This window comes from Fragaria vesca, linkage group LG5 (assembly GCF_000184155.1).
Source record: "Fragaria vesca subsp. vesca linkage group LG5, FraVesHawaii_1.0, whole genome shotgun sequence".
NCBI classification, from domain to species: domain Eukaryota; kingdom Viridiplantae; phylum Streptophyta; class Magnoliopsida; order Rosales; family Rosaceae; genus Fragaria; species Fragaria vesca.
In genome coordinates this window covers 23,120,275-23,139,850 of record NC_020495.1, presented here as the reverse complement: position 1 = coordinate 23,139,850, position 19,576 = coordinate 23,120,275, and the positions used below count along the sequence as shown (strand labels likewise).

The 19,576-nt window shown below is 36.2% G+C and overlaps 2 protein-coding genes across 2 annotated transcripts; one reads left to right on the top strand and one right to left on the bottom strand.

Moving 5' to 3' along the window:
- Window positions 1–6,308: 6,308 nt before the first annotated feature.
- On the top strand, window positions 6,309–8,749 carry LOC101301880 (B3 domain-containing protein Os11g0197600-like). The gene is made up of 4 exons (XM_004301694.1): window positions 6,309–6,374; window positions 7,332–7,807; window positions 7,911–8,370; window positions 8,498–8,749. Exons 1-4 carry the CDS (start codon window positions 6,309–6,311, stop codon window positions 8,747–8,749), a joined length of 1,254 nt encoding a protein of 417 aa, XP_004301742.1.
- Window positions 8,750–10,658: 1,909 nt separating this feature from the next.
- On the bottom strand, window positions 10,659–17,407 carry LOC101291339 (polycomb group protein EMBRYONIC FLOWER 2-like). The gene is made up of 14 exons (XM_004300298.1): window positions 17,293–17,407; window positions 16,803–16,858; window positions 16,515–16,579; window positions 15,272–15,324; window positions 15,120–15,173; window positions 14,987–15,046; window positions 14,813–14,859; window positions 14,573–14,706; window positions 13,294–13,555; window positions 12,994–13,045; window positions 12,499–12,582; window positions 11,572–11,651; window positions 11,279–11,368; window positions 10,659–11,097 (listed from the first exon to the last, which is right to left on the bottom strand). The coding sequence occupies exons 1-14, from the start codon at window positions 17,404–17,406 to the stop codon at window positions 10,998–11,000; spliced, it is 1,251 nt and encodes a 416-aa protein (XP_004300346.1). The 5' UTR covers window position 17,407; the 3' UTR covers window positions 10,659–10,997.
- Window positions 17,408–19,576: the final 2,169 nt, after the last annotated feature.

Genomic DNA, 19,576 nt, shown 5'->3' with positions numbered 1-19,576 from the left:
TTTTCTTCTAAACTTTAGGCAAATATCATCTCATTTGCATACTGGTCTTTGTTGTTCTGGTCAAACGGGTTATCTTACAAATTTCTATTGCATAACGGGTTTCACCACTTTTATGAAATGGGATTGTCCAAAGTAAGAATCTAACTTGTTGTTTAAGCTATAAACTTTATATGCGAAAACATGTAGATGGGTATAAAAGAACAATTAAAATCAAGGTTTATTGGGAAAAAAAGAAAAATCTTTATTGGGAAGAAATGAGTAGGAGAGTCTGTTTAGATTTTGCTTTTCACCAATCTAAGTTTCCAGGAAAAGAACACATAACTTCAAAGCAGAGTAGCCAACAACATTCTACTCACCTGCCTCTTAAAACCTCTATCCTTTTTTTCTCTCAACTCACTGTGACTTGTCAGTATCTTCCTCTCTCTATATTTTTCTGCTTGAACGTTTCAAATCCAACAAACCCCACACCAATGACACCTTCCCTTACTCCTGAAGTATAAGCGAGGGAAAAAAATAATAATAAAATAATTGCAAAATTCGACTCACTGTTTAACTTAACTTAAAACAAACCAAAGATGAGGAAAAAGTTAACCATGTTCATCTTGAATAATCAAACACAATCCCTCTATCTATATTTCTCTGTCTGAATGTTTTAAATCCAACAAACCCCAGACCAACCGCACCTTCTCTTACTCAGATAAGGAGAAAGTAGAGTGATTCAATTCTTACACAGTTTTGATGGCCTAATTGTAATTGAACAATAATACTTAATCATGGTAAAAATTGGTATGCATATTTTTCTCATCATATTTTATTTTCTGTCACTGATGATCCTTCCATTTTGTTTGACAACCCAGTATGACAGTTTTAGTGTTTTTCTCAGAAGCAAATGATACCAAAGATACATACCTGTAGCCAAAGATATATACTCCATATATATATATATATATCTAATGGTATGGAAAATTCTGAACCTGAAAAACAGACACCTATGCATTTTTCGAAAAGCCAACACTCAGAAGTGCTTATTGAAATGAAATGAGCTTGCCAAGAAAGGTACCAAGCTAAGCTTTGTTAGAAAAGAAAACGAAAATTTGCTTTTGATTCATCTTCTTTACAACCCAAATTACCCTTGCTTTTCATTCAATTAATGGATATCATGGAGCATAAACTTTTAATAAAATGGACGATTGCTAATATTCTTCATGAGGTTTCAATGTTTCATATTCTTTGATTCAAGCCTTGGTCATATTATCAACAATTTGACAAAAGAAAGGCATCAAAAGTCCAAAGCAAGTTCATTAGCAAAAAAGGCTAAACATTACTGGAGAACAAAATGAAAACAGAGATATAATATTATTGGATGTTAATGAAAAAAAAACAAAAAATTCAGATTCCATGAGTAGAGAATTGTTGGAGGACATTCCTTATGCAACCTGTATAGTTTAGCATATATTCATCTATTCGTTGCATACAGCCTATAGGTTTCAATATAACCATGTTATAAATTTGACCGCTATTGCCTCTCTCTTTCTCTCTCTCTATCTGAGTAATCACAATATATAGTAGAGTCCTAGCTCAATCTGAAAACACATATACAGTAGAACGTACCAAACCCTAATCAAATTAAAACAAACAGAAAAGAAAATCAAAACCAAACCCACAACAGTACAAACGCAGAAAAAAAAAAAAAAAAAGAATGAGGCATACCAAATGAGTAAAGGCAGGAGACCAACCAAGGATATCCAAAATTTTCTTCCCTTAAACTCTTGCCCAATTCAGCTAACTTCTTTAGTTCACCAATTCCCTTAAACTGAGGGGTACTGGACTCGAAAAAGAACCACAGAACAACCTGCTACCACTGCAATCGAAATCAAGAAAAACGAATTCAAACAAAAACCCGACACAGAGATTGGGAGATGTAGCTTTTTGCCGCGGAAAAGCTTAAAGTTGAAGTATAAAGGATAATACTGAAAACACTGGATAGAGGAAATCGATAGTCTTTCTCTGCTTAATTGAATTAGCAAAGACCTGAAATGCCAAAGTAAGAAAGAGCACCTGGAGTAAAAAACGAAATTTGCCGGGAACAAACATACAAAATTTTTGCTCTGAGTTTGGCTGCTCGGATCTGAATTGGGCGCTTGCTCTCTTTTCTCTTTCACTTTCTTCCGCCCTGTTTCTTCTGCTCTCTTCTTTTCTCTATCATCACTTTCTCTTCTGTCTGGGTTTCTAGACTATCTCTTCTGTCTGGGTTTTTCTCACTCTCTTTTCGGTCTGGGTTCTTCTAGAATCTCTTCTAGTGTACCATGCGTTTTGAAGAAGGTCGGTGCTTAATCGGGCGTCCAGATCGTTCTCGATCATTCACAGTTTATTTAGGATTTGTCGACATCTGCTATGGTTTTCAAAACACAACAGGGATAAAATGGTCATCACATAAAAACACATTTATTATTAATTAACATAAAAACACATTTACACCTTAACCTGTGCTATTAACTTCGAGCAACTTCGAGCGAGCAACTTATAAACAGTAGATATAAACAGTAGACCAAGCTTTAGTAAATAGGTAAATTCGCTGGAAAGATGTTTAGTTTACTTTGTCGAAGCAGACTTTGAAAGACATGATCAGCAGATACTTCACTGGATATTTCTGGTGCAAGATTATATCTTAAGTGGTAAATTATCGAACTAATGATTTCTTAGTGAAAAAATCATGGTTATTAAGGAAGTTAAGCTGTGTCCATAGGATTCATATCACCTGTACCCAAATTCTGTGTGCCAACCCTGTGCCAGCAATGTCCTTTTGACATCTGGCCATTAACTAAAATCAGAATAACACCGTCTAGGCTCTGTTATTGATCCACAAACAAAAAAGACAAAAACAACCAACTGAAGTTTTCAAATTTTTTTTCTGGGTTGATTTTTTCTTCTGAACCCAGGTATAAAATTTTGATGAAATTTTCTATCCTTCGCTGTAGTTCAAGTTCGACGATGCTATCCTGAAGGATATGAGAGATTCAGAGGAAAGGTTTGATCATTTGGGAGGGCCAGGGTGTGAATAGCAGAGTCGCCGGCGATGTCAATCCGAGCAGAGGAGAGAGACAGAATAAATGAAGTAGGTGGTTTCCGAAATGAGGAAAATGGAAATAGCAGCCTAAGAGATTGGGTTTTGCTGTTGCAATTGGGAATTGGCAATTTTTAGATGATGAGTGTGACAAATCTGGTGAGAAGAATTAGATTTGCAGATGGGTAATAAGGCGAGGGCGACAGATTTGCAGATTTAATGGGTTTGATGGAATAGATATTAGATAGAATCTCTGTTTGTCTCCTTGTGTTGTGTATAGTCATGGTTTGAATGCGTTTGTCTTGGTCTAAGAATTGTGTATGAACATAGTTAACAGAGTTAGAGTGTGTTAAGTTAGCTGACAGGTGGCTAAATATCATTGGAGGCACGGGGTTGGCACATGCTATTTAGGTACAGGTGATTTGCTTCCGTGTCGATATTCAATAAATTAATGATTTCAATTAATTTAGACACTACAGGTTTGACCATGTAAAAACTATGCATATCGATTGGCACAATTGGTAACTTTTTAACTTGGAGGAAAAAACAATTTGGTAACATCTATTTCAGTAACATAATAAAAGTGATTCATGCACTTGAGTCATGAAATAGCCAATGAAATATAACTTTATGATCAAACAGCCAAGCCCTAATGCCCTATATTAAGGAGAGACTCGTATGGTGTGTTAGCCACTCAAATCTCAAACCCACTTTCATGTCGATCAATCGTGATTGTATACTGCTAGTTTGTACATATACTAGCAATATCTATGGAAGAAAGGCTAAACACAGATTTTTGATTGAAAAGAGAGAAAAATGAATTGAGATCGAATCAATGATTTACCAGACGCTGACATCAAATTGAAGCCTGAACAACTCAAACCAAACAGCTTAAATCCTCTCTTTTTCACCTCTTATGAGCAACCAGGCTTCCGCCAGTAGCAATATAGTTTACAGCCCATTTATTACGTAGAAGTTTCTCATGGATGCATCCCTTTGGCACCAGCATCGGTAAATTATTACCGTATCTTTCTCTTTCAGGTTATACTTCTCGAGAAAATCTCCCCAGTCACTAGTCAACAAAAAGCTCTGAGTACTGTGCCAATATGAACATCCAAACGTCCATGAGAAGCCAGGAATATCACAGAGCAGCGGTGTTGTTCAGTCCTTCATGTTCTTTTGGAGGAAATGCAGTGATGCATAATCCCCTTGAACCTGGAAGCACTTGTGAGTGACATTGGGTCAGTTCCTTATGAAGGACACATATATACACAATCCCATGTTCCTTCATGGAGGTTTCCATGGAGGTTTCTGCATGATATCTAATACTAGATGAGTACTGAAAAATAAAATTCTTAAGCATGAATGAGTATGTTTTATCATACATAGAACTTCCTCAATTGAGTTTCGACTTTGAAATGGTATCTCTTCTATAGTGTAATTACTCCAGTGGAAGTTGAGGGAATGAGCTCTTGGCATCTTGAGTTCAGCTCTATCATCTGCTATAGCTTCCTAGTTTTCAACTACCATATGAAGAATGTAGCATCTACGTACCATATGGAGAATTAGATGCTGCATTCTTCATATGGTAGTTGAAAACTAGGACAAATTCAAGTTGTTTGGTCACCAATCATGAATATATGGCGTAATTCCTAATATCAGTTGAAATCTTTCAACAGATCTGCTGTAAGCATATCGTTTTTATTAAATAGGGTAATATTTCTTTTGTAGAAGCGTTGGAGCTTTTTCCTTGTTTTTTTCTTTCTCGTTGCTGACATGAAGTTCTACATGGACACAAACTTTTAACTACAAGAAACTAAACGGAGGGAACATCGAGTCATGAAGATATATATTAGAGAAACAACATTATTTCAAACGGTTAACATGGTAGTGATGGAACTGTAGAGAGGTTTGCTGGAAAAGATTGAATTGCAATGAAGACGAGCATACAATGCTAAATTGTATTGTAGTCCAAACTAGTGACTGTTTCCAACCTAACAAACTAACAAAGTACACACCATAAATCCGACAAGCAAAATCTAAAGTCTAAACCGTGACTGAACCAGAACCGCTGAGTCACAGTTGATGATTGAGAGAATCAATCCTCTTCTACCCCAAGATCATATTATTCCCCGGTTAAGGCATTCAATTGTTTATGCTAAGCATACCCTGGCAGTCATATTCAATGTAAATTATGCTTCTTTAATTTGATTCTTAGTGATAAATTTGGTGGTTGAAAATGACCATCGCTCCTTTGGGTAGTGTTTTGCTTCTAGTGTTTCTGGAACTAGGAGTAAATATGTCACTAGTCCGATCAAAGATGAAGTAAACTGATATTGAATTTAAAACACTTGTACATCCATTTCCTAACAAGTACTGAAGAAAGATATCTCCCTTGAGAGAGCTCGTTTTAAATCTGCAAATTTCACCTTGTCCCAATATATACCATGCTGGTAAGTAATTTGTTGGTAACATTTGTCTTAATTCCCAGCATGCTTAATTTTGTTCTTTTACTTTTTTATGTTGGTGGAATGAAAACCATGGCCGAGGATCGATTCATGTAGACTAAATAAGAGAGATACCACATAAATAATCTTAGAGTTCTTTTTGTTTGGTAGATACACTTTCAAGAAATTTCTGGCATAGTTAGTTTATTAGTCCATTACTATTCTTACCTCACTAAACCTCCTTCCTCGGTTCCTCCCAATTATCTTTGTTTGCACATATGACATTAAACTGGAAGTTTACATTTCTCACCACTGATCAAACAACTACACCCATGCACATTAAGAGCTCTAAGATTAGGAAACTATAAGCTCAAGTACGTACCATGCACATTTACTATGAAACTGGACCTCACTTAAGTTGGTGTACTTAAAGTGGGTAGGTCTCTGGATAAGCCCTGCTCTGCATATAAATTCAGCTGAGGAGAATCTCTGCAACTGCTATAATGGTAGATCAAATATTGGGACAGGAATTGTGAGAGAATTGGGAGATTGCTTCCTGACCATGTCACGGTGGGTGTAGGCTAAACTTACCATACTTGGAAACAAACTCACTAATATGGCAAACTGCATCTGAGCACATAAAGTTGGAACAATAAAATCTGGTTCATTATAGTGTAATATTTAAAAAGTAAGAGTGCCTTAGAAATATAATTTCTTTAGGTTCATTACTCTGCCTGTGACTCTCTCCACGTTTGAGATTGAGAAGAGTAAGAAAGAAAGAAGCAACAAACTTTGTGATGGCAACAAAGATAAACCCCTCTTTTATCAAGGCTCTTCAGGGTGATCAGTTCTCTGTCAAGTTGGTAAGTCCAAGCTCCCTCTTACTGTATATTTCACATTAAGAATGAAATATACTTTCGACCAAAAAAAAAAAAAATGAATGAAATATACCGTTATTTCTTTTTCATAGGGTTTTGTAGTTTCGTTTGAAACAAAGAGCATTTCAAGAATATTACAATTTTGTATTTTTATGTGTAAATCAAAGAGGGTCTTTGTGCAGTTTTTCAGAAGTCAATTATTTGACCTATAAATCAAAATCTTTGGATGTTAAGGTTCTGTTCCTTGATTTATAGCCTGTTCTGTATTTGTTCACATAAATCATGTTATATCCCTGCACTTGGTTCAGGAAATAAAGAAAAGTACAACTTTATTTCAAACTGGGTTTCTTGTTTCCCTGATTCAAATTTGACCTTGATTGAATCACAGTGTTTCAGTTCACATAGAACTGGGGAAATCCCTGTTCTGTACTAGTAATTGTTACTTTTTTTGAGTTTATTGGGTCGCTTTTTTGTTGGGTACTTTCATTTTACTGATTCCTAATTAAGTAATTAGTTTCTAATGAGTTCATAGTCTGTGTTATGGAGGATATGAACTAGTATTAGAAATACATATGTGTACTGGAGCCTTATAGGCCAGTTCCCTAATGAACACAGCACTAAGAATTTCTTAACTGGTTATTGTATTATTTAGAATGAACATCTATCTATTCACATTTTAACATCAAAGAGAGTTTTAAAATTTCCATGATTTAAACATGAGCTTTAACAGCAAATTTGATTCTTCAATATTAGTCTGAAACTTTACTATCTCAAGTCTTGGGTCTGTTTGCTTTGATTTAATGGGAGGGAAATACTTAGTTTACTAATCCCATTTGTATTATGGAGTCTTGCACCTATGTTTTGTTCATACTGTGGCCTAATTGGTTTTTGCTATGAGAATCATTAAAACCAATCTGACTTTCCAGATCATTTTCATTGCAGAAACTCCCTAGTGCATTTCTCCAGTGTCTTAATGGAAGGTTACCTCCCCAGTGCAGTCTTCAGACCCAAGGTCGAACTTGGAATGTTTCTGTGGAGAAGGTTAATCACAAGTTCTATTTCCAACTGGGTTGGAATGGCTTTGTGCAAGACAATGGCTTAAAGTGTGGTGAAATTCTAGTCTTCCATTATGCTGGTAACTCACAATTCCATGTGGAAATATTTGGAATAAATACCTGCAAAAAGCTGCATGTAATGCCTGAGATGGAAGAAGCTAATGAACATGATGTATCTCCTGAAATCTTGGACGACCTTCCACCTTGTCCAAGGAAAGCTGAGGAGAAATCTTTCCTTTCAAGCCCTCTGCCTCACAAGAGAAGCAAAGCTAGTTCTAGTGGTAAAGCAGATATCACCCTCAACTTCCTAAAGAGGCTTCCACGTCTTGAGAAGTCAGCAATGAAAAAGAAAGATTCACATCGGTCCGAATCAAAAATGATAAGTACGGAGTACAATTATTCTTTGTTCTACATCTACCATTAATATGTGTTCACTGCAATTTTTGTTATTGTTATTTGACTTAAGTTCCAAAAAGGCTAAACATGCTATCAATCCTATCCATTATGACTTATCTTCAGGCATTTTTGATAATGATTCTGGTGATGAAGATCATCATGATGAGAAAGAATATGAGGATGATGATCATGATGAGGAGTGTGATGCCGAAAATGAAGATGATGAAGAAGAAGCAACTGAAGACCAAGAGAAGGAGGAGGATGATGATTCTATTGAAACCCTCAGCGATTCTCCAGGATGCTCAAGAACAGTGAGGAAATATACATTGGCATCAAGTCTTCATCAGAGAAAGAGAAAACGTTATACTGTGAAAGCAAAAACCAAAATCAAAGCTGTTGGTGTTTTGTCCAGTGAGGAAAAGATTCTAAAAGCTATAGCCATACAAAGAGCTTGTACCTTCAAATTTAATTCTGACAACCCTTGTTTCGTGATTTCCATGTCTATATCATATGCTTCTGGAAAATTTCTGGTGAGCTTTCTGTATCCAACACTAAATTGAAAACTTCTATAAGGTGATATCTATATCAGGATGAAGAACTTCTATATGTCTCTCACAGTTTCCCTTTGTTTGTTTTTCCTGTTTTTTTTTTTATCAGAATGTTCCACGGAGTTTCGCCGCGGAACATCTTACTAATCTGCAACCTGGCCACATCATTCTAAAGGTTAATAAGAGGTTTTGGTCTGTCAAGGTCAATTATCTTGGGACTACAACAAAATTACAGGCCGGCTGGTCTAAATTTGTGCATGACAATAATTTGAAGTTTGGTTATGTTTGTGTTTTTGTCTTGACCAATGCGATCGAATTTGAATATGTTGTTGAAATTTTCCGCGTTACAGATGCTGTCTGAGCGTAGTAAACAGGTCAGTTTACCCCATCAATTTTAGGTCGATCATCATGTTAGTCCTTCTTCTTTCAATTTCATCAAAAACACCCCTCAACTCCCAATTTTCATCAGCCACGCATGTCCAAACCTCCAATCTCTATCCAATTTCTCTGTCAAGTGATGACTTGATATCAAGAAGAAAGAGAAAAAAAAAAAGACAAATTACATTCAATCCCACCAAAATCACTAAGGTTAGGGGGTTGTGATGAGAACGAAGATGTGTATCGATATGGGGGAAAAATGGTTCGAAAGGTAACTTTCAGAATTTGACTTTCTTCTTGATATCAAGTCATCACTTGACAGAGGAATTTGATGGAGATTAGAGGTTTGGACATGCGCGGCTGATGAAAATTGGAAGTTAAGGGGTGTTTTTGATGAAATTGAAAGAAGAAGGACTAACATGATGATCAACCTAAAATTAATGACGGTAAACTGAAATTAGTCCTACTTTTACATGTTCTATTTTGAACTATCATATGCAGAATGTAATGTCTAGTTTCTTCAAGACCTGGTCTCAGACTCTTTAGGCTAACATGTTATGTAGGTAGATTGGCTTCTGAAGAAGTTGGGTCATCAATCATGAATGGTGCAGTTGTTAAGCGATTCAATGTGTTCACGATTAGATCTAATCTCATTATTACTAAATTCATATATGTCATTTTGAACAAAAACTGGAGTGGCCTAGCGCCCTTGCCTGCTGGTTTCTTATCTTTGTTCTATCTTTTGGTCTGCTGTTGACATGCATGAGGTTCTAAATGGGAACTTCTTTTAATTGAAGAGAACAAGATAACAAAGCAACAAGAAATCTTGAAAATCTCAGGTCAATAAAACAATGCTGCACTTGAGCACGAGTGAGCATACCTCAGAAACCACAAAGGTAAAACATGAAGAATGTGGCACGCAGCTTGTTCACAAACTCTCGGACCTCAGTTGGAATCATCATCCTGAGTTGCTGCCAATCAAATCAAGAGCCATTAACAATTTGACTAGTGAGCAAATCAAGAAAGCCATTACTTCTTCTGTATACAATCGCAGTTGTATCGAATTTGTTCATCTAATGCAAATCAAGAACGTACACACACACACACACACACACTGATTCTAGGAAAGATATAATCAAATTGCTTACCTTCAAATCTGCTCCGACACAAAACATCTTAGGACCTTTAGTCCTTTACTGGGGATCAACAAATCTTTGAGCATATTTTCCCTTGTTGCATATCTCACTTGGTGTCTCTCCAATCTAACTTCAACTATTCCTATCACCCGAAAACCCCAAATGCTTTTATGGTTTATAAGCTATAAAGACATAATAAAAGGGCCAAAAAGAGACACTTTGGAATTGAGATTATCGGAATCGGAGCCGGAGTCTGTGGAGGTTGACGTACTGAGAAGGTGCTGGCTCTAGTATCAGAATATGGCGAGTTTGGTTGGTCTGGCATCGAGTGAACTCTGTAAAGGTAATTACGAGGTTTTGTTGGAGAGAATGAGATAATCCTCTTTTAGTCCCACTCAACTAGTTACAAGCGAAATGAATAGAGTTTCCCCATCTCACTCTTGCTTCTTCAAGCATTCCCGCTTCTGCTTAATATGAGGTTAAACCTTAAGGTTTCTCTTTCACATCAAAGATCGTTCAAGCTCTGGAATCCCTAGGTTCTACGGCCACTTATGCAAGTAACTAACGAATCCAGTTCTTGGCTTACGTTTCCACTTCCATTTTCCGGTCGTTATTAGGAGAATGATGAAAACTTGCCAAGTGTGCTACTACTAATGTAAATAGTTCGGTGACATTTTTTTTGTGATTGTATATCTACTTCAATATGGCATCACTCCAAAACTACAATGCACCAAGTGATTGAAAGAGAGCATGATAGAGATGTAAGGGAGACACTTCATGTATAGATGTAACAAGGTCTTAGAAATAAATTAGTCTCGATCACTACGATTCTATTCTATAACTCTGTAAAGAAGAAGAATGGGAGGCTCATCCAATAAAAATTACAACAATGAGACAGCAACCACCCCAACCTCCTGTATGGATTAAGTTGGTTCGAGATCTCTGGTCCAATAATAATGGGAAGAAGTTAATGAAAAGGAAGAAGAATACAACATGAGGAAAACAATCTAGAATTCCCCATCTCGCCACCTAGTACCTAGTCTTAAGCCGAAGAACTCAAATCATCTACTATAACTTCTAATAGCATCTGATCCCCTAGTTCTTGTATCCATTGAGAATGGCATTGCAACTATTCATTGTGCAGGCATCAAGAAGACCGTGATTCCAAAGTTTAATCATGAATAACCTCCAACACCTGAGTTGATAAGCATTTGACAAAAATTCAAACGCAAATAACAAAAAAATTAATTTCACAAATAGCAATTGATTCACATATTTATGATATAAATTAGGGTTTTTACACAATTTACAAGACAGTTGATGGTTTTTTTAGATGTGTACGTGGTTAAGAAAGTTAAGAATTTAATGCAAAGTACCAGAAAAGAGCTGGACAGGAGACTAGCTCCTGTCCATGAAGTCTTGAAAATGCCTCACATGCCCAGGGAACATGAGCATCTGCCAGCACACTGCACAAATGAAAGATCACTTCTAACATTAAAGCAAATCCCAAAAAACTGACCATTGTAAACACCAAAGATACCACCATTTTATAAATCGACAATTGCCAACAGAAGAAAACAGAGAAGGGTTAACAAGAGAAAACAAAAAGGAATAAAAAAAGAACTATAAAGTGTGACAAATAGGAGAAAGCCCAAAGAAGCAAGAGTACCTTTGCCTCCGCACGAAAGAGTTCCAAAGATGCATCAGCTGCTTTTCATCTTTGGTAACATCTACAAAATCATCAAGCATCTGCAACATAATGTGCAAATTACTATTAGTTTTAAGTTCATAAGAGACGTAGAGTGAAAGTTGGAGCAAGTAGGAGTGTCCAACCCAAAACCAATTGGACACAGTTAGAAATGCCCAAATTTCCACCATTTTGATCATGGGCTTATAATAATATTCTTACTACAACCGATCAAGTGTGGTGAAAGAGATACAATTGTGTGATCAGTTATACATGACGTCAAGAATGTATGGTCAAAATGGACAGTACATTTGATAAAATGTCCAATATGATGCAATTAAAGTGGAGGATCCAACCCAACACCAATTAGTTTGGAGTGGAAAACCCAAGGATATTGTATATAATGATGTCAAGATTAGAACTTTCAATGATGGATCTATATAACAAAAAAATACAAGTAAAACATCACATTTGGAAATAATTACAGGCCAACAGAGGAGTGAATGCATGGGATAGATTAAATTCACAATTCATATGCCTCATGAAACTGGGGGAGACCAAACAATAAGCTAGATCACTCAACCAAAACTTAAGTACCTTTAGGAGAAATAAACCAAAAGAAACTAATTTCAGTTGCAGCATAGGAACCGAGGTCCCTCATCGCCAAGTTCTAGTATAATAAGTCATAAGAAAGAATTGAATTAAAATGAACCAGACTCTTTTTAAATTTTTCTACTTTCTCTTTTGAAAAATTATAACTTAAAATCATTATTATCTTGGGTGGGTTAGGAGGGAGGACGCTTCTGCCAGGCAGGAAGAGTCTTTAAAAAAATGTTACTTCAGTGCAACAAGAATCAAAGGTACAATAGGCAAAAAATAACTAGAAGAATCATCAAAATTCAAACTTACCCTCCGATCTTCAAGATCTGCAACGTCATCATCAACTTCATCCTCACTATCCAGATCCGATAATACTTGCTCCAACTCCATGGGCTTCATACACAAACAAGTCGTGCATGTTTTCTCAGAAATTCTTGGTAACAAAATAAAAGCAGTATAAAACTATAGACCAAAGCACATCATAATTTTCTACTAGTGACTAGAACTAAATTCTAAATAAAAATGAAAATCAATGAGCAATAAATTGATTTCCAAATTGTTAAAACTAATTAGCTATCCTTCTCCATTGAAAAGATGGATTGCACTGGTACCCAGATTTTTTTTTAAATAGTATTACAGCTACAGGTTCAGTTGTTAGAAACTTTGACTAAATTAAAATAATTGAGTTGACGACATGGATACATGTGAAATAATAAGCAAACTTAAAACCACAGAAAGAATCAAATAAAAAAATAAAAAGCAAAGTTTTGAAACAGCTAAACACGTTGAAACATCAATAATTACCTGGACTCTGTGAGAATGATAGAACTGTCGTTTCTGCAGGAGCATACGGCTGCTGGACAAACAGAAAGAAGAAGTGTCAAAATGAATCCTTAGCCAGTAATCGCCACTCTAAATAAGGATAAATGCTCAGATATGTGAAACCTAATTCTCTACTTTTCATACTGTAAAACCACTCCAAAGTCAAGTATAGCAATCATGATGATCAGTTGGAAAAAAATTATTCAAGTGATGACCAATAAAATTAACGGGGCCTGCTGGAAAACAATAGTTATAAAGTAGCAAAAATAGCCTCTGGCATACTTTTTAGGGTCCGATCGCTCTCCATTTAACTTCCTCATTTTTGCAGGGGGTGCACAATCACTTCCAGACTGCAATTTAATATAATTGAGATCCAGTGAAGATTGAGCAACACCAGGAGCACTGGAACTTGATGTAACATTTTCTATGGATTCCTTCAGTCTAGCATTATAAGGACCATAGTAGTCTTGTCCTTGCCTTTCATTCTGGGTGTCTACCCCACTGGGAAGCAGATCGGGAGCCTTCTCACCTTTACATGATAGAACTTCAACAAAATGAAGATAAGGTCAGTCTCCTGAACAAAGGCATATGAGGATAGAAATTCTAGAGTAAATCGTGATATAGCATATCCATTTCTTAGACAAAAGTTAAAAGTTGCAACTGTAGATACTGTGCTACACCTCAGAATTTGTTTCTCAAAAGAAAGACTAATTAATCACCCTTTCTGCCCAAGCAAAAGCTATTTGTAAACTAAACATGGCTCGGACATAAAAGGAAACAGATACTACCCTATTCAAGTTCAATCCTAACATCAGCCTCTATACAACAGATTAAGGTGCAGTTGCCGTCTCATTTACTACGCTTACTCAAAATGATTCTCTTGGAGACAGTGAACAATCAAAGGATGCAATTCAAATATAATTGATTAATCAAGCTGGTAGTCTAATTGCGGGTATAAAATTAAGACGGTTACCGGCCACATATTTGATGGTAGATCATAAAATTCTTAATCCAGTATTTCCTGACCGCAATAAGATTTATTTTCTATCTCAGAAATTGACTGACATGCCAGCAAAAATATCCAGTGACAATATAGAGAGCTTTAACAATGCATACCAGCTTGACCAGCTATTTTCTACGTTTGCAAACCCCATTAAACAAAATATGAGACAGCTAATGACCTAGGCAATCTGGACTATAGATCTTACGGTATACATGTTTCATGAGCCAGATCAACAGTTTTTCTAGCAGTTGGCTCTGTCAGCCAGAGAAAGGCAGTAAAGTCTCTACCATTCTATTTGTTGGTTAAGGAGGTCAATAATGCACAGAAAGCCTAAGGAACCCAGATCTAAATGCGTAAGATATATTGCCCTATAGTGGATAGTTGGAAAATCTAAACATTTTGTAAACATTTTTGGCAGATAACACGTACTCTGACTGGACCAAGGATGATACAAGCTTCATTAAAAGACTGTGGTATTGTCTTGTGCCTTAATTTGCTTTTCCTTCTCAGTAACAGAAAATGATCGACGCAATGGATTACAAGAAAGAAGAAACTTACCATTACCATTCACCAAAACTCCTTTCTGCACACCTTCGCTGGCTAGTATACTTGAGTCCAACTCCAAGAATTGTACATTAACATGCTTTATATTTGGACCACAGTCCAGTGACCTGCGTTTCTTTGGCCTTGAACTGCCCAAACAAGTCGTTTGACCAATTTAAACCTCGGGATTATTACAAATAAGAAAAATAGGATACTAACTGGTATCTTTAAGTTGTACCAAGAGATTTAACCGACCAGAAGAAGAATGTTCGAAGTTGTGGGCCTGTGCCTTCTGCTACACTCTGTATAAGAAAAAAAAAATTACAAGAATTAATTATAATTTTGATCATCAGAGAAATCATCTCTACTGATGCTACATCAAGAAATACACAAATCTATACTACTTCAGGATAAAAACAAAGTTCTTACCTCAGATCTCAATGCATCAGTTTTAACAGAAACATTCACTGCCTGATACTCTCCAGTTACCTACAAAACAAATGTTGCTTGAACATCCACTTGTGAATAATCAGAAAGAGACTATATATGCTCAAATACCAACCCAAAAATCAAAGTTGAACAAGTCATGTGAAGAGCACAAGTGATACCGCAGACCCTGCAAGGAAATTAAGTATTCCTTCAGTCTCAAGACAAATAAGTCACTCCCCGAGAAAGAAACAGAAGAAAAGGAGATGCATCTAGGTTTGAACCTACCTTAAAGCTTGCACATTGCATCAAGCAAAAGGGACATGAGAAGTCTTCGGTAACTGTATGTTCAAGAAGAAAATTACACATAAAGGTTAGTCCTTCAATCATGTTGTTGAATCAGGGACTGACAAAAAGAAAGCTTATACAAACAAGATTCAAAGATTCAAGGTTTACCAGCAGCATGAAATCACTTGCTGCCAGTTTGTAAGGTGTGATCTAAATAATGATGTGCGAAAACCATATTATATATATATGTATATATATATTATATTATCAGGGCCCTTCCAATGAGGGATCCATTTTTTTGTTTATTTCTAGGGATAGGCCCACACCATTAGATCTGTTTTTTAATGGGCTTGGATGGCTGAGATTAAAACAAAAAACTTAACACTTATGTCAAACCTACACCGTTCAAAATCATTAAAAATAAATCCCTCATTTGGATGACTTAACGATCACCAAATTTTTTGAAAATTTGCATAAGTGATCTACTCATATAGCCCAAAGAATTGAACGGTGGAGATTTGATTTTGTGATCGAAAAGTTCGTTAAATGATCTATCCCTAGAAATGAACAAAAAAAGGGATCTCTCGTTGGAAGGGCCCTGATTATATACATACCTGTGTATATATATATAAATATATATATATATATATATAAATATATATATATTTCACAGGAGTGAATATCACTATCCAACCAGCATTCAATTTCAAGCAAGAAACTAAACAATACATTTTATGGGTATTTAAAGAGTGAATTAATTACAGAAGAAGAAGAAAAGCACAGTATACAAGATTTTCACTCTCTTTTTGTTTCAAATGTTGAAATCAGTTTCCTAGCACACTGCTTTTTGGCAATTTTTTTTAACTTGAATTTCTTATTATTCATCATCATGCCAGCTAGGGAAAGACTTCAGGTTGGGAGGGAAAGAACAAACAACAGATCATGTATAATTATATGTAAACAACATTCCTTATCCTCAAACTCCTTTCTTTCCATTTTCTTTGAGAAAAAATGTGTTAGATATCTTTCTCTGTGAGCAACTGAAACTCCCAAACTCCTCAGAAGATAACAAAATCTTGGAATGCTGATGAACAGTGAATGACATGTAATTTTGACAGTAGAATAACAGGAACCAGACATAATTGTATAGAGACAAAGAAAAGGTTAATGTGTGAAATGTGTACTGGTTTTGTTTACATTTACATATAGTCAACACTTGCTCAAACAATGAGAAAGATGATACCTTCAGTTTTTTGTAAAGTGTTGCAGTAGTCCCTATAGTTGAATATTACAGTCCCAGCACTGAACCTGGACGAGAACATGCAGCCAAATATAGCCAAATATATCAATCTCCCTATATCCCTTGCATAAGAAAAAGAACGATATTCTAGATTGTCTTTGTGTATGACAAAATGTGACCGCCCATAGAATGAATGATATCAGGTGGACTGCCTAATGGTCTAAAACTCTACTCTGGCAGGCTTCAAAAGACTACAAAATTTTTCAGAGTGTTTAAAGACAGAGCTAGTACCTCTGCTTATGCTTTGCTTGGATTTTGTATCGCAAACATCTACGAAGAAATAAAGGCTGCAAGAAAAATGCCGATCAGAACACAGAAACAAAAGATTGTACCTTTTCAGATACAGAAAACCAATTACTATCAGGCACCTACACATTTAGCATCCAGATTGCAGCAATCAAAGCAAGCATTACACAATTACACCCAAAGCAAAAAAAAAAAAAAAATCAGTATAAAACCGATACGCGCACTAAATTTAACAATGACTTCGGTATACTAATGCACAAATACAACTAAATTGTCGCAATTTTCATCAAATCAGAACAATGTGCAATTCTAATTAAACATGCAATCACTCTCCAAACTAAAGAGTAGGCAATCTGATACATACATGAAAAATTAAGAACTGAAATTTTGAGCTGGAAGGGCATGTGAGAGAGAGAGAGAGAGAGAGAGAGAGAGAGAGAGAGAGAGAGNGNGAGAGAGAGAGAGAGGGACTAACATTATGCAAAGCACGAGGGCGAAGAATATTGTAGAGCTCGACTGGCTTGCAATAAATCAACAGATTCTCTTCGATTGAGACCGCCTCGCCTGCTGACATATCATGACGACACATCTTCTCCTCCCTTTCAGAATTGCACAGAGATCTGAAACACTATCTAATTCGAGCTGAAAATTACAGAAAGGGAAGATAAAAAGGAGCGAAATTGGTGTGTTTGAATCAAACGAGAAAATCTGACCAGGTCGGGGAGCCCGCCGGAGAATCGCCGGAGGTTAGCTAAGGGAGCTCAGGCGAGGAGGGAGCGTGAAAGGAGGGTTCTTTTTTGTGATATGAAGCCGGAAATTGGTGAAAGAAGTGGACTTTTTTTTGGATTTGGGTGGATTTTATAGTCAGAAGAAGAGACAACAATTACTGACAAGATCGTTACGTACACTCTTTGATTTTTCAGAGTTCCGCGATAAATGGAGATTTTCTTAAAGTTTTTTGCTATTAAATTTTGATTTCAGGGAAAAAAATTGAAAAATATCCTCGAATAAATTTAGAAGAATAACGACTCAACCACCTAATATGACGAAGTTGGCCGAATGATTAGTGTGGGACTCAAGGATAAGGATCCTCTCCTTGGCTGAAATGGTGCTTGTTTGTCCTCAGCTTTTGATCACAACCGTACACACGATATCCAAATGACAGAATTATGACACCTCAGTAAAAATCAATAAATACACATTAATTGCCAATATCAAAGCAAACGTCGCTAATTTATCGGCAAAAAAGGCAAACATCTCTAAGTAAGCACTAAAACAAAAAAAGAATACTACCCAAACGGCCACCATTTCTAATCTCTCATAGCTACTGATTTGATTTGAAGATTTGCCAACTCGGTTCGTAAATATGAGAATGAAGAAACAAAAATCAAATATGTGAAAGCTTCAAGATAAACCCAGAAAAACCCAAGTCTATTCGGAAATGGAGAAAGACTTAGGTGGTGTTTCTTCTCTCAAGTCGCAGATAAAATGCACTCTTTTAAGTTTTGAGTGGTAGGGAGATTAATTGTGTGGGATATGAATCCTATAATTCAGGGTCTGTTTGATTTGGAGGATGACGGACTAGTCACTAACAAACGAGATGAGATAGACATATCTTTGGTTAGTGTTCTATGTTATGGAAGGTATTTGAGTCTTGGTTCGATACTACTCAGATTATTGTGGATATTGGGTGGTGTTGCCAAATTATTGCATGCTGGGTTTTGGGTAAAATGGAAGTGGAAGCGATTACCTTGGATGAATGGAGGAAGCTGGAACTTGGGTAATATTGGTTTCGGAAATTCCACATGAACTAGAAAATTAGCTCCAATTAACTGAACTAAAGCACCAACCTTTTCCGTAGCAATGAGAAGTAATTTCAAATGGGTAGAGAGCAGAAGTACCACCACTACCCATCACAAAAACCAAATCTCCAACTCTCCCAAATCAATGAATTTGAGAACAAGAGCACAATTTGACAGCAGAAAAAATGATGAAGAAGCAATGTCAGAAAGGTGTGAACCAAAGCATTTATGAGTTTGGCCATTTGGGATTTGTGGCTGAAAGTTTGGGTCTTCGATTTCTCTGCATATGATCTCATAATAGCTGGTCCTGGAGTTCTCGGTTGATTGACTGAGCAGCATCAAAATCAAAATTCGACTGAATAATCGGGTGTATGCATACCGTATTGGGTATTTCGCATATTGTTGTTCTCTTCGGTTTATGCTACAAAATTTCAAGCATAAACCAATGAATCTAACTTAATTTGTTCTGAAAGTCAGTACTGAGAAGAAGCAGATGAAGAAGAAAGAAGAAAAGGATAAAGAGGTTGCAGACGTTTGCTTTTTGTTTTCTTTTCGATAAAATTAGCGACGTTTGCCTTGATATTGGCGATTAGTGGGTATTTAATGATTTCTGTTGAATTGTCATAACTCTGACCTTTGGATATCGTGTGTACGGCTGTGATCAAAAGCTGAGGACAAACAAACACCATTTTTAGCCAAGGAGAGGATCCTGATCCGAAACTCAAACCCATATGCCTAGAGTGCGGGTCAGTAGGTTTTAGGGCCGGCCCTGAAGAATTTAAGGCCCAGTGCGAAAAAAATTGTTAGGGCATTTATATTAATTATTTTTATTTAAAAATATTTATATCTAATTTTCATTTTATCCGATAAAAGTCATTTTTTCTCAATAATTCTAATATTGTTCATACAAGTGACTAAAATATCAAAGATCATGAAAATACCGATGATTCGAAACTT